At 38.2% G+C, this 22,668-nt stretch overlaps 1 protein-coding gene across 3 annotated transcripts; it reads right to left on the bottom strand.

The window, feature by feature from the left end:
• Positions 1 to 668: 668 nt before the first annotated feature.
• On the bottom strand, positions 669 to 22,626 carry HCFC2 (host cell factor C2). Of its 3 annotated transcripts, none has more exons than XM_026117950.2 (16): positions 22,366 to 22,625; positions 20,188 to 20,336; positions 19,605 to 19,765; positions 18,192 to 18,400; positions 17,605 to 17,689; positions 16,504 to 16,607; positions 15,622 to 15,810; positions 14,157 to 14,342; positions 13,585 to 13,688; positions 12,417 to 12,579; positions 11,161 to 11,361; positions 9,902 to 9,972; positions 8,501 to 8,638; positions 6,327 to 6,512; positions 5,043 to 5,328; positions 669 to 3,580 (listed from the first exon to the last, which is right to left on the bottom strand). In XM_026117950.2, the coding sequence occupies exons 1-16, from the start codon at positions 22,529 to 22,531 to the stop codon at positions 3,555 to 3,557; spliced, it is 2,424 nt and encodes an 807-aa protein (XP_025973735.1). In that variant the 5' UTR covers positions 22,532 to 22,625; the 3' UTR covers positions 669 to 3,554. The 3 variants fall into 3 exon arrangements, with proteins under 3 accessions (XP_025973735.1, XP_025973736.2, XP_025973734.1); XM_026117951.2 differs by lacking the exon at positions 22,366 to 22,625 and adding an exon at positions 21,646 to 22,348; XM_026117949.2 differs by lacking the exon at positions 669 to 3,580 and having other exon boundaries at positions 4,465 to 5,328; positions 22,366 to 22,626.
• Positions 22,627 to 22,668: the final 42 nt, after the last annotated feature.

The following is a 22,668-nucleotide window of genomic DNA, read 5'->3' on the forward strand; positions in this document are numbered from 1 at the left end:
ATAGCCAACTGCAATTAAAACTTAGCTACTTGCCCCAAGACTGCAGCATTTTGAGCCGAGCTGGACACACGTGTGGTTCACATCCTTGCTGCAAGCCTTTTGAGCACAGCAAGTGCTCACTCATATCCCATCCTCTTAACAAACCGTAACAAAGGAATACCAAGCCCTGCCCCTCGTTCTGAACAGCAGCAATGTAGCTGCTGTACAGACAGGGTGCCTAATCCCAAAAGTTAATTTCAGAGGTAGCAGTCAGCAAGCTACATGGCACAAAGGGGGCAGAGAGAAGGTGAGGAGCACAGCGATTGCAGCAGAAGGGAGAGGGGTGAACAGGAGGAAAAAAAAAAAAAAGAAACAAAACAAAAATCATTGTCAACAACAACAAAAAACCACACCTAGGAGAAGAAACATAGCGTAACCAAAAAAACAATCTGGGAAACACTTCTTACAGGAGAGTAATACTCAGTATTACAGTGCTTAACTGTTAAAGTATCCATTTCCCAGGACAAATACATTCAGTCTCTTTTCCTCATTGTCCTCCTTTCTAAAGGAGCAAAGGATTTTAAGCTCTGTACACGTGTGCCTTTGAGAAAGCAGACATACACTGCGGTGCTTGCAATGCATTTGGTAGGACAGCCACTTTATTACAAAGGACAAACAATGCTCTGAAATAAGACGGATCAACTTTAATTGTACAAAATGTCAGTTTCCTTGCAGAGGTCATTAAAGTAACAGGCCGTAAGACTAAGTTCACATCAAATTTGCTATCCTGAAAATATCAGATAACAACAGTAATACCTATTATATTTTCAGAGTTTATGGCATGATCGTCATGCGCTCTACTCCAAACTACATTCAAAAGATATTGCTATAATTACTTTGAAAACACAAAGTGTAGGTTATTGTTCACTTTATTTCCACTTTCACAAGAACATTCTTAAGGTGAAGTTGTAGCAATGCCTGCCTTAACTAGCATGACTGCTCTATACTTACACAGTCACAACTTCCATTACAACTTTAGTAAACCTAGACACTTCTACAAAATGGATACTGTAATCTGATGGACTTCAGTTTCTGTTATGTCCTTTAATGAAATATGAAATAAATGGATAACACAGATTCTCAGAGAGCTGATGTCAACAGTCTTCCAAATAAATTTAAAAATCAAACAATCAATACTTGTCTGATATCTAGTTGATAGGCAGAGTTAGGTTGGATTTAGACATGTTATAAATACAGTTCTAAAAACAGACCACAATGTGTATTTTACAGTGTGCACCACTACTCCATTTTAAAGTAAAACTGTGAGGAACTGTCGAAGCTCTGCATATGTTCACTATTCAACATCACCCAACTTGGACAAAGAGAAGAGAAAGTGACATCATACGTAAAGTCAGCTGACAGCACGCTTACAAGGAAATTATACTTTCATTAAAACGCCACAGTTTTACCCTTTGGTAGTTGTGACATACCCATTGAAAAAGAAATTGTGCAAAGCATGTGAAACCAAGTGCAAAATAACTCCACCCAGACATACCCAACGGATTTTATTCTTAAATAACAGCTCTACAATCACAGCTATCAACCAACAAAATCAAAGCCACAAGTGTTTTCTCTAAAGGCTTCTTTCACAGTACTAATAAGAAAAACCAAGTTATATTTTTCTAGTTACAACTCGTGTACGGTATTTTAGTTATCAGACATTATTGGTAGCAAGATCATACCTGATGAAATGGACCATTAAAACACAAATATTTTAAAGCCAGTTAACTTCAGGAAAAGTTCTATACATTCATACTATAAACACTGTTTAGAGTGAATCTGTGATATCTGTCGCTGTCATAAACACAAGATTTTTCTCGGGAGTAAAATGATGCGTATTACTCCTGTGCTGCAGTTAACACCATTACAGTGATTTATGGTCCCCAGCACTTTCTATATGCTATTACAGAGCGTGATGTGTTGCAATAATTAAGGCTGTATCAGCAATTCCGTTACAACCCTGGCTTTCAGGGTAACTAAAACTTGGCTATAAAATCTGCTCTGGGACACTTGAGCTGTCAGACCTCCTCTAATATTTTAGTGATACTTCTCCCACCAAAACAGGCACATCAATTCTTTCAGTTTATTTACAAATGTTCTTAAGACAAATTTAACTGGCAGATGCAAGTAATTCTACCTTGATTTATAGTCTTTTGGCATTCAGGGCAAAATTAAAGTGCAAAGTATAAACTTCATTGCACGGTAAAGTAATTTAGATTTTATGTTAAAATAAATCCTATTTAGGTGCCTCTATCTATTCACCTAGTGACCTTGTCCGACTGAGCCATTTTCCTCTACACTTTGGTAAACATATGGTTATATATAGATACATAAATAGAATTTAAAATGTTTACCTTTATTTCACTACTGTGAACAGATTTTTCTTTTAGCACAGGAATGGATCAACCTATTCCTAGAAGTAATGCTTTTTGAATTTATCAGCTAGCTAGTTAATGTAAAATGATGCATAGTAAAAGGGAGATACTGAACTTGATTGGTAGAATATACTGGTAAAGCAAACAAGCACTTAAGAAGATTAACTGGAATAAATATGTTGAAAGTTGCCATATAATATGTGCAAAATTGCTTACCAAGTATTTTAAACTTTGGTTAAAATTTTCAGATTGAAGTTTTACAGAAACATTACGGAAGCAACACAAGTGATTACAAACACAGGAATGAGGTAAGTTATTATTAGTGCAAAAAGCAAGCATATGCTAAAAGCAAAGCATATGGATTTAAAAAAAAAAAAAAAAAAAAAGAGAGAATTAATCCCATGGAAGTTTTAATACAAGACCCAAAAGGTCTCTTGTAAACATTGGTATTTACAAGTTTTAGATTTGTACAACTACAAAAGGATAATCCTAAATATTAGTAGTGCATTTACAATGAATTTATGTTTTTTGTAATAAGAGAAATTACTAAGTTTATCTTTTTCTTTTTAAATCTTCAGGGGATATCTTTCAAGATTAAGATATTTGTTACAAATAGTAGAAAAATCATTTCTTTACAAAAAAGTATATATTAAAATATTTATACATTTTAAGTTACTATATAATAACTGGAAATTTTTGCCTTGTACTCAGACACCACGGTGAAGAACGTGGTGTAAGAAATTGAAACCAATCAGAACTTGCTCATATACCAAATATTTATGGATTATCTGTGCAAGATCTGGAACAATCATAGGGACTCTACATCAAATACTGCTGCATATGGCATTCTTTTTTTTTTTTTCCCCCATCCAAATTTGAAAGTAGGAAATTTTAACTATCACTATCAGAAAGGGCTACTGGATAGGGTATGGTCCTCCACCCCACCATCTTCATATAATTAATTCTCTATGGTAGTTATACCTGAGCAAGGCTGTATAAGGTTGATGTTTCAAACGTAAAAAAGGTTATATAATTTTTAAGATAAAAACAATGCAAAAATAAAGTATTTGTAGCATTTACAAATAGTACAAGAGTTACATTAAACACTACATTCAAAACTTCAAACTTCTTATGTTGTTTCTACTTTGAGCTTGATGTTTTCATATCTGCAGAGAGAAGGAAACATTGTTAAACATGTCATATTTCATCTCACCTACACCATCAAACACCTTTAACAGCAAATACTATTTTAAAGTTCCAGGATATGGATCATTGTCAATACCCTTGCCACTTAGAGGGTGAAAACAGGGTTAGAATAGTAAACATTATGGAAGACAACTTCTTCACTGTTGCTCTCCAGCTCAGAAAAACACATGTTAAAAAGAGCTGCATATTCCAACAATTCACTCTCAATCCACTCCCTGCGGATCACAGCGCACAGACTGATGGGGCAGCTAAACAGACACAGGAGTTCATTGCCCCCCACTGGAGCGGGCACGCTCCGCCATTCCTAACCTTCCTCCATCCTTTGGGACCTCTTGCTGAGTGGAGCCAGCTCCCGATACTAAGCCAGAAAGGGGAAGGGGTGGGATGAGGGGAGAAGCCAGCAAATCTCCTTGCTTTAGGCCTCTGATCTTCCTTGCTTAAAAGATCAGCCAGAGCCAATGCAAGGCAAAGAACACTGTGTGACACAGAGAAGGGGAAAGAGAGTGAAAACACCTCTTCTGGCAGCAGCAAGCTGTTAGATTGAGTTAGCCATCTTGTCGGATCACATCCTTAAGTGACTCACTGAATCAACGAGCCAAGAAAATGCCAGTTTCAGCATCCTAAATTGAAAATAATTATTTAATTGATGGCAGAAGAAACTGCCAAGTAGATAAGGTGGAAACTGGGAGCAAACAACCAGTTTAACCCAGCACATGCTGCGGGATTATATGCTGCTGTTAAAAGTCACAGCCCCTCCCTCTCAGCAGTCACTCACGCCTCTCTTCCCCTGGGCACAGGCACTAGCATTTATACAGCTGCAGAGCAGGCCACATCAAGGAACCGATCAGGCTGAACACTAATCTTTATTTTCAGCCTGTCCATTCCCATACCCAATTCATTACGAACCTGTACAAATTCAAGTGCAGGGAGGAGATGACAAAACCTCTCCTGGCTGTAACGCAGACTTCAAAGAGTCTGTGTTAGTCACAAAAATGTACCTTACATCACCTTTGAGAAATTATTTTGATATGGAGGGGAAAAAGATTGGGGGGAGGGGAGAGCACCGCTCCCTCAAAAAAAACCAATTACATCCATGCACATAACTAGATTACTTACTTTTAGAACAAAAACTTTTAAGGCCAGGGAAATCAGAAGCCTACTAGGCTGCTGTTATTTGGGGGACTGGGTAAGATTTAATAAGCAGTATTCAGTACTCTTGCTTGTGAACAAATATTAAAATTTCTTAAATGTTATGCTAAATTTAACAACCAAATGTTCCTAAAACTTCTATAAAGAACAAAATAACATTTCCAGAACTTCACACGCATTGCTAAGGAAAGTGCTGGTTCAAGAGGCATAATAAGCCATTTTCTCTACCATAGCTACATCCCATTTAAATGCTGCATCTGACACCAACTTTACCTTGAAGCCATCGAACTTGTGTGGCCGGTCCATATCCTCTCTCATTCTTTGCAGAAATCCTGAACACTATAGCAGGCCGGGAAGTGTAATCAACATGAGCATTTGAAAGCTGGGCAGCAGTCACTATACAAGATGTTTTAAGACCACAGTATATTCTCATAAATACAAGCTGATTTGGATTTTCCTGTAATTGTGTGGATCGGATTGCCAAATAAGCAGAATATTCTAAAATATTTCCAGAAGGTGAAGCAGGAGGCTCCCAAGAAAGATGAATACAGTCTACACTCTGAAGAAAAAGAAAGACACCATGATACTGTGCAGTTAACCATTAAACTATATAAACATATATAGTTTTTATAATATACATGTACGTATGTTTGTATAAGCCAACCAAACTACACACACGCACTCTGAAGAGCACGTGAAAATTCTAACCTATTCTGTCTTTGTTTCTTTATTCCAGAAGTTAGCGAGCATTTAGGCTTCCTTCTGGTACAAATGCAGAGCCAAAGATGCCAAAGAACACTTTAAAAAATGACAACATCCATTTTCTAGTCCATTCAAGATGGGGGGGGGGGGAGAAATTATACTTCCACAAATACAAATACAGCACATCTTGGAGGTAGTAAGTTTCACTACTGTAAAATACAGTATGTCATGAAAGTAAAACACCAAACAAGAAAATTCACCTATTATTAAAACATGTAACAAGTTTCAAAAGACAGAACACACAAACAAAACATACAAAAACAAATAAAGAAGCCCCCCAATACAACCCTCTTGATTTTAAAGGTCACAGGTGGAACTTCTTGGGCTGGCAGTTTGAAAGAGACATCTATTTGAAAATTAGCAGCTTTGAGATAAAAATGCATCTTGGCATGCCAATTCATTCTTCCAATAGCCATAGTTTTATGTGAAAAGAAAATAAAAGGTCAAAACATTATGACTCTTTGGAGGTAATGATGCATCTTTTGGACTTTTTTAAACAGTGTAAAGACCTATAAAATTAAGGGTACAGTAAGAGAAAATTGTGGGAAAATTATCAGATGATTGATAAAGATGAATATCTGGCAATACAATCATTAAGACCTAAAATAATTCTTTATAGTAAGATTTTCAAAGAATATTTCATTGAGCAGAATTCACCAACTAAACGACACTATTTAATATGATAACCTTCACTTAAAAGGTCCCCAACGATAAAAAATGCAAACCAAGAGTTCCTAGATTAAGTTTGTAAGCAGAATTTTATACAGCAGGAGTAGAATTACCTCTATTTCTTACCTTGGTGATCTTGACTGTTGAAGGAGCTCCAGGGAAACCAGGAATGCAAGTCTTGAATTCACTGACTTTACTGAAAGGGCCAACACCACAACCATTAATTGCAGCAACTCTGAACCTGTACACTGTGCCTGGAAAAAGATCCTGTTTCTTAAGTAATCTATAGTCTGGAACATCTGCATTTTCCATCTGAAAATAAAGCAAAATTTGTATTAAAGTATTCTAAACATTCTTCATCTAAAAAATATACACAAGTTGTGAAATAAACTGAGATAAATCAGTTCTCAGTTTCAATTAAATTTATTAAAACACTTCTGTACTTAATTCAGAATTTACAGAAACGTTGTGACTGAAGCACTGGCCTACTTAAAAATAACTGATCTAAGAAACATTATGAGACTAAGTCTAATCAAAAACACGTTTCAGGCATTGATATTGAGCTGCACCTCTTGGCTAGTTTTAGTCTCAAGTTAAAAAGAAGCAAAATAGCTGTAGAGTTTTTTTCTTTTTTCCTTCAACTGTATAATTTACAATGTAATTACTATAATCCTTTGTCCTCAAAAAAATTTCTTCTTCCAAAAGCAGTTATTTCTATAGTTATGGGTTGCAATTTATAAGAAGGTATTCAAATTTTTTTTCTTTTTTTTTCTTTTTCTTTTTTTTTTTTTTTTTTTTTTAAAGAAAAGCACTGTGGGTTAGTAAAAAGTTTATGAAACGTGCTCTAATAGCTTATACATTTCCATGTTTAACATATGCATTCATATATCCTTGAAACTTTCTATGAAACTATTTTCTCATGAATAATGTATATGAAATCACAATCAATATAAAACACTGTAAAATGTACTAAGCTCTTCAAGATGTGGAATATTTATAGTAAAGTGCTTTCTGAAAAAGTGTTCAATTCTTTTGTCACTGTCAAGAAAACCTCTTGGTTTGATGTTCACCTACTCTAACATCAGCTACAAACCATCTCTTGTCTAACCGATGGGAAGACTGAAACCTGCTCCTCAAACATCCTCTTATTAAACATACCAAGGCTGTTAAAGAGGAGAAGGAAAAAGAAAAAAGTCACCACACCTAAAGCTTGTCCTAACCTTTATATATGAACTTGATTTTTTTTTTAACCTTTATACTATCTATTCTACAAACACATTCTAGAAAGAACAGAGGTACAGTACATAACAGGACAGCATAATCGGTATTTACAGAAGTATACAGAGAAGGCCAAGAGGTTTGGGGGTGCTCAGGTTGCCTATTAATATGTACTTATGGACCAAAGACAGTTAAAGTCCACCTACCAGTTTTATTTTCTCTAATGTGCCATATCTGCAAGTAAGAGCTCTAAGCATACAACAAAAACAGCTGTTACTAAATGGTAAAGCTTTAGAAGTAAGGCAGAGACCGCTTTAGTGGAAGGAAAGCGTACTCAACGATTTGATGATGGCTAGATTACATACAAGTGTCAGTGATCCCTTACACATATTTCACATGTGGGATTTTGGTTCTGAAATCAGCTCAAGCATCTTTTTAATTGAAGCAGCATCCTGGCTGTAGGTATTTCTGCCCATTTAAGTGAGATATCCTCATCAGCTTTTCCTCTTTGGGAGGGTGTAAGGAGGATGGGGCCAGATTCTTTTCAGTGGTGCCCAGCAATAGGATGGGAGGCAACGGGCACAAACTGAAACACAGGAAGTTCCATCTGAACATGAGGAAAAACTTCTTTACTGTGAGGGTGACTGAGCATGGCAACACTTTGCCCAGAGAGGCTGTGGGGTCTCCTTCCTTGGATAGGAAGTACCTCACATTCAGTGAGGTACTGAAATGACATATTAAAAAGTTTTATATTTTTAAAGAGTTTAGAACTGGTTTGAGAGTTTATTAAGTTTAAAATTCTTTGCTAAGGCTACAGATGAAACTACAGAAAGAATTAGTAATAACACTCTAAGATCATCCAGGTAATCACAGAAAAATGATAGAAGAAAATGCATCTGGTTTAGGAAACAGTAAAAAAGGTGAGGAAAATACGTCAGAAACTACATGGTCACAAAATACAAAACTCCTATAAGCACCAGTTTCTGCAACAGTGTTAGAAAATCCCACATTTTGTTGTCAAGCATATGGGCAGATTACAAAATACATATGCATAAGTATCTCAGAGAAAAATTATCAGCTACCTTGTTAGAGATGCTCAGTGTTTCCTCTGGCAGCAAGTAGAACTGGCTCACCACAGCAGTGTTGTTTTTAAAAATTCCAACATCATACCACTGTCGTTCCCTTGTTTTCCCCATTGCCATCTGTCTTGGTGGAGTTTTCTAGTATTTGAGGAACATGTTATGTATAGCATCCATACTTCAATGTAATATAAAAAAGTCACATTTCAAGACTCAAGTATATGTAAGAGAGAACCCCTTTCACATCAGTAAGTTACTTTCTTATACTTCAAAAGAATAGACATTTGTTATTAAAATACTGTTCAAAACCAGCTGGTTCTTAAATATCCATTTAGACACAGTCCATCATTTACAAAAAACAGAACAGCTGTAGCTGGCATGACATCTCTGACATTCTGGTTTAAACGGGGAGGGGAAGAAATTCAAAGGTCTAGAACTAGGTGTCTATAGCAGCACGTAGTTGTGAGTTCATTCATCTCAGAGGTCAAAAGGAATTCTGCAGCGTGGTCCAACCTCAGTAGCTCTATCTGGGATTTTGCAATACCTCTGCCCCAAACATATTCTCTTAAAAAAGCAGCTGCTAAACTCGCTCGCAGCTGAGAACAGGGCCTCTGCTTCAGTGTGGGGCAATGGTGGAGGGGTCATGGGAACTGCTCCTGACTGTCCCAGAAAGACAAACTGGCTTTCTTTCTTGCCCGTCTCCAAGCACCAAGGAGGGTCCTTGGATGGTCAGTGCTGCCCAGCACAGACGGATGCTGTTCCTGCTAGCATGGAAGAGGGGGGCGGGAGTGGCAGCTGCTATTGCCAAAAGCACCCCAACCCTTTAGTAGCAGCTGCTTCTTCCCATCCTTAGCTCCTCTCTTTTGGTGGCAACAGTGGCACCGTGGTTTTGTGTATTAAGTTGTAAGCAGGTGAAATAGTAGGCATTTACTTTTTCAGGCAGTATTTACAGCTTGCATAGCCAGTCCCCATCTCCTCTAGGGAAAAACATCAAGATGTCAGTTCAGTTATGTTTCAAACCTACAGATCAGCAGCTAACACTACATCTGATCTAATACATACTTCATATTAAATTCAGTTATGCAGACAGGAAAACATTTTTACATTTGCACATCATGCAGCAGAGACCATTCTACCATGCCAGTTGACAAAAATAATTCAACAGCTGAAACACATACTTGTATCTCCTCCCAACTACATAACTGCTACTTAGACTCAAATCAAACCCACACAATGCAATGAGTTCTACAACAGAAAACGTTCACTCCCGTATTATTCATTCCAAGCCCTGAATATACCTTTTCTTTCAAAGAGATATAATCAAAGGAAAATAGAAGAGCCTTTAGAACTAATCAATTGCAGAACAATAAATACATCGATTTGATTATACTTCTGCAGACTTACAGAAGAGTGTGTATCATTCGTCTGTCCAGTATTAGCCCCTGGCGAAGGCATGATAAAAGCAGTTTCAGCAGCTAGAAACAAAAAGTTATATTTAAAGAGATTAATTTAAAGATTAATTCATGTGAAAAAATGCACACAAGGTCCACAGAGTATGAAAGCTGTCATGGATAGCCATTTACAATTGTCTGTTGCAAAAGTATGTTTCAGACTTCTTTTGCATCCGTTTTATTTATAACATGAACAACTAATTTTGGCTTGCTTCTTATTCACAGAACAATTGTAAGAGCATGGTATTGCAGGCAACTATAGATAAAAAGTGGACAGAAGACAGGACTAAGAAAATCGTAACAATTGACAGAAATAGGAATTATGAAATCAATACAGAATATTTGTGAACAGATAAACTAAACATTCAATTTAGGCACACACTGATGACACCATACAAACAACCTAAGCATGAAATCTTAATTTTAACGCATTGTTTCTGACTTTAATTCAGACGGAATTTTGAAGAAGAGCAATTCATTTTTTAAATAATCCTAACGAATGGGAAGAGAACATATATTTACATTTAAATTTGAACGTTAAAAAAATAAAGTGCATGAGCAAAGCAAGGAAATATTAGTATTCTATACTCATGTTTCTGGGTTTTACTTTTAAAATACTCTTTGGTAAAAATTATACTACTAACATAGGGTCAATATGAAAATACAGTTCTCTAGTTACACAAGACAATAGAAAGCACAGCCTGTTGTTTTTCATGAAAAACAAAATCTAAAAAATTACCAATATATTAAGTTTCTGTATTGCTGCTCATTGATTTCTCAAGCAGATTGTGAACTGAACACATTTATTACAGAGATTATAATTATTTAAATTAAAAATGTCCAAGGTTACTATTTATAAGCTTTCACTGACTAAAAAAAGCAGACAACCACTGAAGGAAGTAGATGTGCTACAGGCACCAAAACTGGCTGCCACTGCTACTTAAAAAATGGGCTTCTGCATAAACAAAGATCTAAAGGACTTTTCACTTACAGAAATAAAAGTGGTTTACAAAAATATAAAAGGAATATCCTGATTTTAAAAGATGTATAAATCATGGCAGAGATCATTCAGGCTGCCCAAGGTCATCAATGCCCAGAGCCCTATCTCAATCCCAGGTACTAGTCAAGATGAGAATCCCACCACACTAGAGGAACTCTGATGGCCTTAGATATATATGGCTCAAAATACAGTATGTGAAACACATTTCAAACCTTCAGATTTTGAATTGAATGTTGTTAGTGAAGTTTCATCTTTAACAACTGCCCCATTTGTACTTGATGATTCAGTTTTAACAGCCTGCTGGGTTACCATAGTTTGTGTGCTGGAGACAGTACCGGATACAGAAGCATCAGGATTGACAGTTCGTTTGTCCAAGTCATGTAATTCACCTACATTTGCTGAAGTCTGAGGACCTTAAACAAAGAAAATATTAACCAGAATTCAATGCTGATGGTATCTAACAAATCTCAACTTGATCTAATGGCTTTAGTTTGACGTAAAAGCAGTTTGGCCCAGTTTTAGATTAGAGCTGATTATATTCACTGCTAATACTTTCCTTGGGTATTTAGTTTAACAATAGTCTGTCTATACACTTAGAAACATTTACACACATACAGTTATACTAAAACAGTGATTTCATTTGTTTTAATCTTGTTATTCTATCTGTTTAAGAATGGTTTAATTCAGAAAAAGAATCTAACATGAGAAGAAGCATCCACACAAATCAAAATCACAGACTTACAACATCAATTTTATGTCATTCAATTTAAGATTATTAACTGTGGAAGTCTGTTTCTTGCTCAATACTTTAGGATCCAAACTTTCCACACAATAACTGAATTTACACTGTGAAGAAAATGACAATGCCAACTACATATATATTACTTGCATAAAAATCAAACATAAACATGTCAGGTGATTGGACCCGGATTCACCCCACTGAATTTAAGGCACTTCAGAAAAATGCCTAAATCAGAGCCTAGTCATCATCTATTCCCTCTGTAGTTAGAGAAACACGCGCATCTCTAAGTCACATCAGATCTTAAATAGGCTAATAACTCTTTACTATTAACAAAGAGAAGCACTGTCAAAGGGAGCTTGGAGTTGCTGTGATCTTAATCTAAATGCCTTGTCTGAGTGAGATGAATCTGCTCCTGTCAATCTGGTCTTTGATGTTAATAGAGCTATTTATGCTTAGAGACAGACACATTTGCCATCATAATAATGAATATACTGAGAATTTCATGTTCCTTGCAACACTTCAAACAACTTATAATCTCATTTTTCCTCACTTCCTCAAAATTCTAAAGCATATGTACAGTAATAACTAGCACAAGGGTTATTTTTTAAATAAAAGGCATCTAAAATAACTTTAAATGGCAAAACACAGATATAATCTTATTCTATGCTTATGAGATTAATTTTAACTCTCACTTTTTAATTAACTTTTATTCTATAAATATCTTACTTGAAGTACAAACAGGCAAAAGAGAAGGGGCATTTGATTCTTTGAATCCTGTAGCATCTGCATGGCTTTTCATAGTCTCTTGTGGAATCTTGTTTTCAGGTGCTGCAACCTTTTCTTTTCCTTCTGTTTTTAATAATGAGTTGGATGAAAGGGAAATTTGGACCTAACCAAAACAATACATTTGTTAATGTTTAACTGCAAAGTCTAGAAATCTTAGTTGCAAACACGGCACGAAAATGCTTGCTCAAAAATGACAAATAAATCCTCCAGCCAATCCCCCTGGCATTTTAAATTAAAGCGAGCAACCAACCTTATAATCCACCTTATTTTAGGCATAAAAAAAAAAAAGGCTTATAAACCGTAAGTTGGCTTGGAAGTGTCTCTGTCCCATTCTAAATTTTTTCCAAGGGTGGGCTCATATTTTTACACTATTAGATGAAAGTTCATTGATGTATGAATTTAGATTATTGGAGGGGCTGGGGTGGGGGGAGGGAATCACAATGACAGACTGTTTCAGCCTTCGCTTTCTCAGCACACACCCAAGATATTTCTACTGTTAGTAAAATTCACAGTGCATCTGTGTGCATTTTCTGCAAGAATACATTATCCAAGGTATTCAGTAGATGCAATACAGATCGGAGGCCTAACACAATTAGGGAAAAGTCTGAGTTTCTTAAAGTGTGATCCTTTATCCAGAGTTTTTCCCTCTCTTTTAAACTGGCAAAACAGTAGAACGTGTACAACTGCACAACCAGCACAGATAACAGTTACGTTTATACTGTAGAAAGAACCTATTACAAAGTAAACTATCAACAAAACCCTAAGAAAGATGGAACACGAGTTAGGCCTTTTGCCTCCCACATTAATTTCACCAACATTTTGAGGAGGAAAAGTATTTCTACTAGTATCAGGCTCCCAGTTAGCATATGGAAGCCAGCACAGTTGTAGTTTCCTCCATGCATTACCATGAAGAGGTCTTTAAAGACTGCCTGTCAATCACAAAAGTGAGAAGGATGTCAGAAAACCAGTGTAACTACTTCAGCAGATTTTTTTTTCTTTAAGGCCTAAGTAGTAATGCAGAGACTTTTGGAACTAAGCAAGTGTTTTGGCAGTTCTCTTGCTTCCCATGCTACTATGTCAGTTGGGCTTTTTTTGAGTTTACACTTACGTTATTAGGAATGACGTTATTGGTTTGGCTGGGATGATCCACCTTCACTTCTGGATAAGAGACACTAGTCAATGATTGTGGTCTTTGATGTAGAGAAGAGCCACCTTTCAGGTAAACAAAAGCAAGCTCCCATCAGTTACATAAAGCTTAATATTATGTTAGGTGGAATCTATTCCGGTAAGCAAGAGCAAGACCCAAAGTTGCACAAAAGATTTGGCTGTAAGACTGAAATGAAATTGTAAGGCCAAATAGTCAGTTAAAATCCTTTCCTTGTGGTCTCCTTTCTCAAATCACACCCAGCATTGTACAAATACATACATGTAAATATATCCATTCAGATGGCTTGCAGTCATAACCCAGAGAGATAGGTTAAAACTGAATTTTCCATAATTATGGAAATTTTTGTACATAGTATACATAATTATTATACACATTTTGGGAATAACCAAAAGATTCTCTCTCAAAATAATTAAAAAAAATTTTTTTTCTTAAATAAACTCCTGCTAAGTACTTACATAAATCCCTATTCCCACCCTTGGACAAACATTAGCATGGTGTGATCTGACAAGTACCTTGTGAACTGAGCACCGATGTCTCAGGAACCCCAGTACCAGGTGTTCCAGCCACTGATGGCACTGGTGAGTCAGAATGTAGCTGAAGTAGATACCCTTCAACTGTAGGTACTTCATCCCATTTCACTTGAAAAGAGTTGGTTGTAGCTCTAATCAGCTGTACCTGTGAAGGTGCTGGAGGTTTCTCTACAGGAAACCAATAAAACAGTATGTTTGAAATTGTCCTCCTTTATCAGTTTAAGAAATAACTGCATAATGCAAACAGAATCAATAGCTCCTTTTTCATCTATGTACAGTATATACCAGATACAACAAGAAACAGTTGTCAAAGTTTACAAATCAAGTCAGAGAATGATGGATTGCCATTCTAGACTGTTCAAAAATGCAAAAATTTTGATGCCTTTTCTTAGTCTTAATGGCTCTTCTGCTGCCAGCAAGTTTTTGGGTTCTATACACATCATCTTAAGGATTACTGAGACAGGAGATCCTCTCCCTTTCTAAAGAGGGGTACACACAGTTCTTTATCTCCTAAAGCTTTATGTATTCCTGGAAAGAATTCATGAAAGACTGGGCTTCCTTTCTGCTTGCTCTCTGTAGCCAGAGTGAACTTTCCCTTGAACTCCCTCTGCAGAGGCTGCAAGTCTGGCATGATGCAGTGCTGAGGCCCTGTCCCCCTTGCTTGCATTCATGCCTGCCTAGGCTGCATCCTCAGGCACATCCCACCCCAGCTATTCTTTCTCTCTTCTGAGAGAAATTGTCCTAGGAGGGGGAAAGAAAAACAAACAAAAAATCCCCAAACATGATCTCCACTGCTCTAAACTGTTCACAGCTTCTGGTAATCATTCTCATCCTTCTGCTAGAGCAAGGAACAACTCCCACTCAGCAGCACTACTCTAGTTCCCTCCCTCCTAATGCCATCTCAGAGCCCAGCTAACAAATGAACAACCATCATGCCAGCTACTAATGACTGATTAGCGCTCCAGAATTCCTTTCAAACCCAGGAACAATTTTGTCCCTTCTCAGATTAAACAGTATCTTTTTGCAGTCCAGGAGATGAGGAAGCAGCAGCAGCAGCAATGATCCCAAGAGGAGGGGGGATTTGGTAAGAAAGGGTAAGTAGGAGCAGCAAAGATCACTCCAGAAAGAGGCTAGGAACCTTGAGTTTAGGTAACACACTCTTTAGTACACCCTTGTATCTACCAACTCTAGCATGTGATACACAGTTTAGCCAAAGTTCTCTTTCAGAGGCTTTAAATACGCCTTCCCCTTTTTTTCCAGTATAAATTATAGCTGTAGTCTTCAAACAATCAACAAAAGAAGGGTGCTTTATTAGCATAAGCTTTAGAATTTAAAACATCTTTAAGCTTGCTGCAGCTTTAGAGCTTCTGAACACTGATGATGCCAGCTTTCCATATGCTAATAAAATATGGAACATAGTACAGGTCTCTATTTATTTCTGACTCACCAGTATCAAGGTACCAAAGATCTTTGCAGCAAACTTGATTGTTCCAAGCTTTTCTGTAACCATCTCTACCACTCCAGATATACAGACGAGTGCCCACAGCCACAGCACAGTGTCCTGCTCTTGGCCCTGGTAACAAGTTACTTTTGTCTTCCTGGCAATCTGAGATCAGACCTATCCATTCTGTGGTATCTAGTAAATGAAACTTGAAAAATTCAGTTTCTAGATGTTTACCAAAACAAGAAATACATATGTTAGTACACTTAACCACTCAGAGAAAATGAAAATATATCACCGCTGTTTTTATAATGATTGCATTTAAATTTTCAGCATCTGCTGGCTTTTAAAATTACACCAAGGAGAAGGTCACCTGAACCAATATTCCAAACAATTTGCAATACACGATCAATTAAAACAGGATCAACTCTCTGACATCTGGTTGTCTCTATCAGACAAACACAAGATCAGAAGTTGAAGATTCAGGGACAATTCTGTCACAGTTTAGAAACAAACTGATTTCAGATAGTCTTGTACGCTATATTTTACATGAAGCAGGAGTATTTATATTACCTAATATTAAAGTTGCATGAACAAAAATTTGCATTGACAAACCAGCTGAATGTTTGGGAAAAAAAAAAAAAAAAAACAGTGTCCTCCATTTGTCCAAAGAGTATTCAAACAAACAGATAAACTGACGGTTAAAAAAAAAAAATTAAAAAAGATCACATCCTAAGAAAGATGTGAAAACTGAGGTCTTGTTTAATCAACTAGGTTTACAACTCTGTATCTTAAAAACTTTACTCAGGGTTTTCAAAACATTTATTTCACTCTGTTAAGAAAGTGTTAATTAAAAATACCCACTCCCAGAAAGGCAGAAGCACTAACCCAAATTTAGATAAGAAAATGAACCGGTACATTTCCATTCACCATCATGAGCAGAAATTTCACCTCCTGCTGACTGTGGAACCCATCCACCAAAAACATACATTCTGAAATATAGGAAAAGAGGGAAGAGGAAAAAAGAAGAAAAGCTAATTAACATTTGCAGGCCTGCTGCATGTGCTCTCTCAAACTAGGACAAAACAGAAAATTTCCAGAGCTTTACAGTTCTGGTTTGCAGCAGATTTTATTGATGCCTACTCTCTTTAGAAAGTGTTATTGCATACATCTAGCTTTTGAAGATTTTAAGTTAACTGTAAGTTTTTAAATTTTTATTTTTTTTAAAACATAACTCCTAGAATACCGTATTTTGTTTACAAGCCACCAAACTGTTAATACTCTCCAAAGTCACACATTTACATGGAATTTTTACAATACTTTACTGTAGACCTCTCAATAAACCATTCTAAAATTAGATGGCAGATATCAAGGACTATAATAAAATTTTATATAAATAATAAAGCTAAGCTCTTGTGTCAGAAGGTATTTCTCACTTCTTTCCCTCCTTGCTTCTGTCTCCTCACCCCAGCTCGCGAACTGATATCAAATGGACTGAAATCCCCATCTAGAAGTCCATTTTGTCAGAACTCTCTCTCAAAATAAGTCATGCTGGCAAGAAACAAAGTAATGAGGGATAGGTTACAGGCCAAAACTGGCCCACAAAAGCATAGAATGGTTTTGCCTAGAACTATTTCTAATCTTTGGGCAGTTTCTTTGCAGAGCTAGTTCACTGTGTCACAGAGTTACTCAAGTTGGCTCCTGACAGATCCAGCTTAGGTCCAGCTGAGACCAATCCCAGAACTCAAAGGTGCATTAAGAAGCCTGGAGAACTGCTCGGGTGTTGAAAAGATCTTGCTGGCTGGAAACACGGACAGTTCGGTAACCTTATACAACTGTGGAACTTTCTAATTTCCACTGAGGTAGGATAATAGAAGTAAAAAGGCACTCTACAGGGCTGATGGTTTATACTAAACAGTAGTGGGTAAGCATCATCATTCTCCTACTAGGTGTACCTTTCTATAGTTGAGCTTTTAACAACAGACATACTTGTTTCCTATTACATTGGCCGTATGGAGACTGCGAGGAAGTGGTACTGTCCCTTTAGTTTCTGGTCTTGACCAGGTCATGGTTTCTAAAAGAAAAAAGAATTAAAAAAACCCTCAAACGAGTTATTACTGCATATTTCAGTTCATGGATTTCAGGAGGGAGTATACCTCTAACTATACTCAACAAAAGAAAATTTCACCTTTTTTAAGGTGGCTGCTTAAAAAAAGACTAAAAAACATTTAAAGTTTCTTTTAAAATTCATAGAAAATACTGGCAAACTAGCTGTAATATATCTTTCTGATTAACTGCTGACTTTTGTTATCGTTATTAAACTTAGTTATCATAGTGACCATTTTTAAAGCACTCTAAGGAAACAGACAATCTCTCAGCATAACCAACATCAGTGAGGATTATATATGCAAACAATACAGCATCTACCTCATTCCAAAAATTACAAAAAGGTTAACATTACAGTGTAGGTCCCAACAAAACCTGTGCAACATCACATCACTAATCCTCATATGTTTAAACTTCTCTTCATGGCTAGTTAGGCCCCTGCACCAACTTACAACAGCAAATGAACTCACCTATGTCAAGCTCCCAAAGATCATTAAGCCTACAGCCACACATCCCTCCAAAAATATACATCTTTGGACTTCCCAAATCTTTTCTGCAGTATACGATGGCTGTGTGAGATTCTCGGGGAGATGGCAAGATCCCTTTTGTCACAGGAATACTCCAGCCCACAACTCCAGAACCATGTTGCAGCTCCAGTTCATAGAAATCATTTAAATATCTAGGGTATTGTTGAAAAAATATGGAAAATACATTTATAAACAGAATTACAAATGAGCTTTAGACCCTCAACACTTCCAAATATTACAGAATTCTGTCATAGAAGTGTTGTATTTTACCGTCCTCTCAAAACATCTGAGGGCATTCTGGACAATACCATCCCTCTCAAACTCCAAAAAATGAGTCAGAAGTTATTATTTAGAAGAAAAAGAAAACTAAAGAGAGAGCATTACTCAATCTAGCATATCTTTTAAGAGTACTGTGGTAGTTAGAAGTAGAGAGGACCAAAACTAAGCGGATTTAAAATGAAAAATTAACGATTTTAACATTTAAAATTAATTATAACTTGTTACCTCTAAGAAAATATACTTTCATACCAGATAACTGTAGTCCACGGAAGAAACATTCGAAATTAGTAACAACATTCTTAGCAAAATTTGCTACATGCAGACAAACTCAGAAAAAACTACAAAGTAGTGAGAAATGTGCTGTGATGTGGGCATTAGAGATACGAACTTCTGCAACTATAAGGCAACAAAGCGGGAGGAAAAAAGCTGCTTCTTTCCTGAACTGTTCAGGTCAGCCAACAGACAATTGGCCATTTGTTGCTGAATCTATTGGCAAGTTATTTTTAGATAACTGTTTTTGAATCCTGGCATTCACACCAGATAACTTTTGTTTTATGAGCTTCAAATTGCCAGCCTGTAGCTCCCTTAGTGCTCTCAACTGCAGGTGAACGTGGAAATAAAAACCTTCAGCTTTGGCATAGTATTATTCACTGATAAGAAGAGCTGACTTCAACTGTTACTTTAAAGAGTTTCCAGATGGATTTGTAACTGCTTTCCACAGCATTGTAGAAGAAACTGAACTTCCATTGTAAATTCAGTGATGACTCATGAAACATTGATTATTTAAGTAATTCTAACAAACAAGCATTCTTAAAACGACTACCAAAAATATTAGGGAAATACACCAAGGTCTATTCAGGTTTCCCTGCAAGAGTGTCACAGCTTTCAGTCAGTGAGATTAGCAGAAGACATGTTAAAGCTTCTTAGCATGCAATGCCCCCAAGCCCCCAAGTAATCGAAACATCAGTACTGAGTACACAGGACAGCCTCCCCAGAATGTTCCTCTTCATTTCTTAGAAGCCATTTTATCTAGTCATTTATTTCTAAAGATATTTAATTCAGGCCAGATCAGCATACCTGGGAACATTATTATTTGAATCCTCACTTTCATTTGCCAGGCCACCAAATAAATAGCACTTGTTACCATACAAAGAAAAGCTGTGGCCAAGTCGAGGACAAGGTGGAGATCCCGTAGAAGGAGCTTGAGGTTTTACTTTTTTCCAGAGCCATCGACTTGCCTTAAAGACAAAAAAGAAGAAAATACTCAGAAGTATCTTCAGTTACATTTGTTCAGTCACACTAATGCTATCTAAATTCCCAGGTTACATGAACACTCATTTATTTTTGAATGATTTTTAAGGGAATGCTGTCCTTTTCTTAAGGCATACGGTAAGAGCAATACATAAGTGCTAAACTTCATGAAAATACTTTAAATATTTTATACTTCATTTAGACTCTTTTTTGCTGCTATTGATGGAAGTCTCTTTTCAAAAAATACTCCACTTTCAAAATCTATTTGCAGTGTTTATTTTCCCTTAAGCAGAGCAAATCTCATCTAACTTTCCACTGCAGCTCACAATATAAAATGTGTTCAAAATTTGTTCAAAAATACATAAATAATATAGTCCTTGAAACAGACATGCCTTCACACATTTCCTACCTGCAATTCATATAAGTCATTACTGTATCTTCCATATTCAACCATTCCTCCGAAAACTAGTATTCTGGTACCATCACAAACAAATCCATGGGCTGCACAGCCTGGAGGAATATCTCCCCTTACAGCAGGAAGGAACCACTGATTTGTAGCTAGAAAAAGAAAGAAAGAAAGAAAGAGAGAGACAGAGAGAGAGAAAAAAATATATTTCAAACACTGAGAAAGTGCATTTTTAAACTTCTCTGCTTCCTGAAGAATTACCTTTTACCTGCATATGACTGTGAATGGGCTATTTAACACTAATGAGTTTTTAAAGTAGTTGGTTAAATAAAGAAAAAATATTTTTTAAACACCTCTATCAAACTAATGTTACTCAACATGTGAAACGAGTACGAGGTTACTGTAACTAAGTCAGTTACTAAGGGTCACACAGCAATTTAATAAAATTGCCAAAAAAAAGAGGCTCATGAGGAGCGTAAGTGCAGTTCTGCATAAAAGACACAGCCATGCTAACTCAGAAAGAGCTAGCTCTAGAAACAGAATTATTACAGCTTCAGCAGCATGGCAGTGTGCCTGGACTTAATAGCCCTATTGAAAAACTAATTACAGTATTCTGGGACCAATGCTAATATCTACAGAGCTCTGCGCTGGCACATGGAAGAGAAGAGGCACAGAGGCAGGAAAGAGCAACAGAGACTGCTTCATTTAGCACCAGCATATTCTGGTTTAAACTGTTCTGGAACTGAAGAGTTAAAGCAGATATTGTCACTTTTTTCCCAAGTTATTTTCATGAGTAAAAGTAAGAAAAGTGTGAAATTAGAAGCATCCCATGAACCTTGCTGCAGGGGATTAAGATGCCCCCACTGTGTGCTATTATCCTCAAAGCCATCATGCTCATTGCAGGAGTAACAGATGCCCGAACTCAGGCACTCCAGGTAACAACCCTGCATCTCGGCCTTCAGAAAGAAAGGTTAGCTGGAGCCAAAACACCAGGCTGAACTGCAACAACTGAGCCATGGTCATTTCTGTCACTGTTGCAAAGGGGCAGACACCTTCAGTGGAAAGCCCCTGCAGAAAAACCAAAACCTGACAATGTAAGACTTACTCAGAGGGCACATGTCAGAACCTCCGTCCTAAAAGAGACAGTGTATTTGTACTAAGAGCTTTCTATAGATTAGTTTTCACAGCAGTGAAGTTAAGAGATTTTTTTTTTTTACAAATGGGATCGAGTACACCCTTAAGCTACCACTGAAAAATCTGAAGAACTCTAACAGAACAGAAGATATTTTCCTTTGAACAAACTACCTCCAAAACACGTTCTTACTCCCAAATTTTGTCTTGGAAATACTCAGCAAAAATTTCATCACCTATTTTTTTTTTTGGAGTGTTTCTGAATACCACCAAAACGTTGAGTATTTTTAGAAAGTTGATAAGCTAAAAGGATAGTCAGTATACTCTCACCATCACGTTTTTGCTATATTCTGCAGCCAGCCAGCAATGAAAAGCTGAGAAGCACCTCACTCCCCCATCTCAGGCCAAGTGCTGAAATTACGCAAGAGCTCTCCAGCCTCGCGCAGCATCCTGTGGCAGCAACTATTCAGGCATCTAATCTTTCACGAACAAAATTGGCCTCCGGCAGTTTCCTGTCTGGAAAGACTCCCAATGCCAACACAGTCACTTTTCTAACCCAGACGTATCCTCCAACACGCCCAGCTCTGTGAGTCGCCACCAGAGGGGGGGTCGGCACTGGCGGGGGGATAACGCCAGAGACCTGCCCAGCGCAGAGCCGCTCGCCCCACTACGAGGGAAAACAGCGCAGACAAGAAGCGCATAAAGCCGTTTTCCAAGCTGCTTTTCCCGGAGAGAGGAATTAACCCACCCGCACCGCTCAGCGCCACGCCGGGGGGGGGGGCGCTCGGCGGGAACCCCCCCCCACCTCCATTTCGGCTCCAGGCAGGATTTTAAGCCAGAGCCGCCCGCGGCGCAGCCGAGCTCCCGCCATCGGGGAACGGCGCCCACGCACGACAGGCCCGGGGGAGACCCGCGGGGGCCGGCCCGGCGCCTACGGCCTCTCCAGAGAGAGGCAGAAGCCACGGCAGCGCCCGCGGCCCCGCTCGCTGCTGCCGCCGCCGTCCCTCCTCCGCCCGCAGCGGGCAGCGCCCGCGGCCCCGCCCCCCGCACCCGTGTTGTAGACGTGCAGCTCGTCGGCGATGCCCTCGTTGCCGCCCCCGAAGATGATGACCAGCTCGCGGATGGCGACCGCGCGGTGCCCGTGGCGGGAGCGCGGCACCGGCCCCGTGAACGAGGACACCCGCCTCCAGCTCAGGCCAGCGGCGGCCGCCGCCATCTTACCGCCGCTCCCACAATGCACCGCACGGACGGGACAGGCCCCGGGCGGGGAAGGGGGGAGCGCCCAGACCGCGGGAGGTGGCCGGGCCGGGCCGCGGGGGCGGGTCACGTGACGGAGGGGTGGCGCGCGGGGGT

Source organism: Dromaius novaehollandiae, chromosome 1 (genome assembly GCF_036370855.1).
Source record: "Dromaius novaehollandiae isolate bDroNov1 chromosome 1, bDroNov1.hap1, whole genome shotgun sequence".
In the NCBI taxonomy this organism is placed as follows: domain Eukaryota; kingdom Metazoa; phylum Chordata; class Aves; order Casuariiformes; family Dromaiidae; genus Dromaius; species Dromaius novaehollandiae.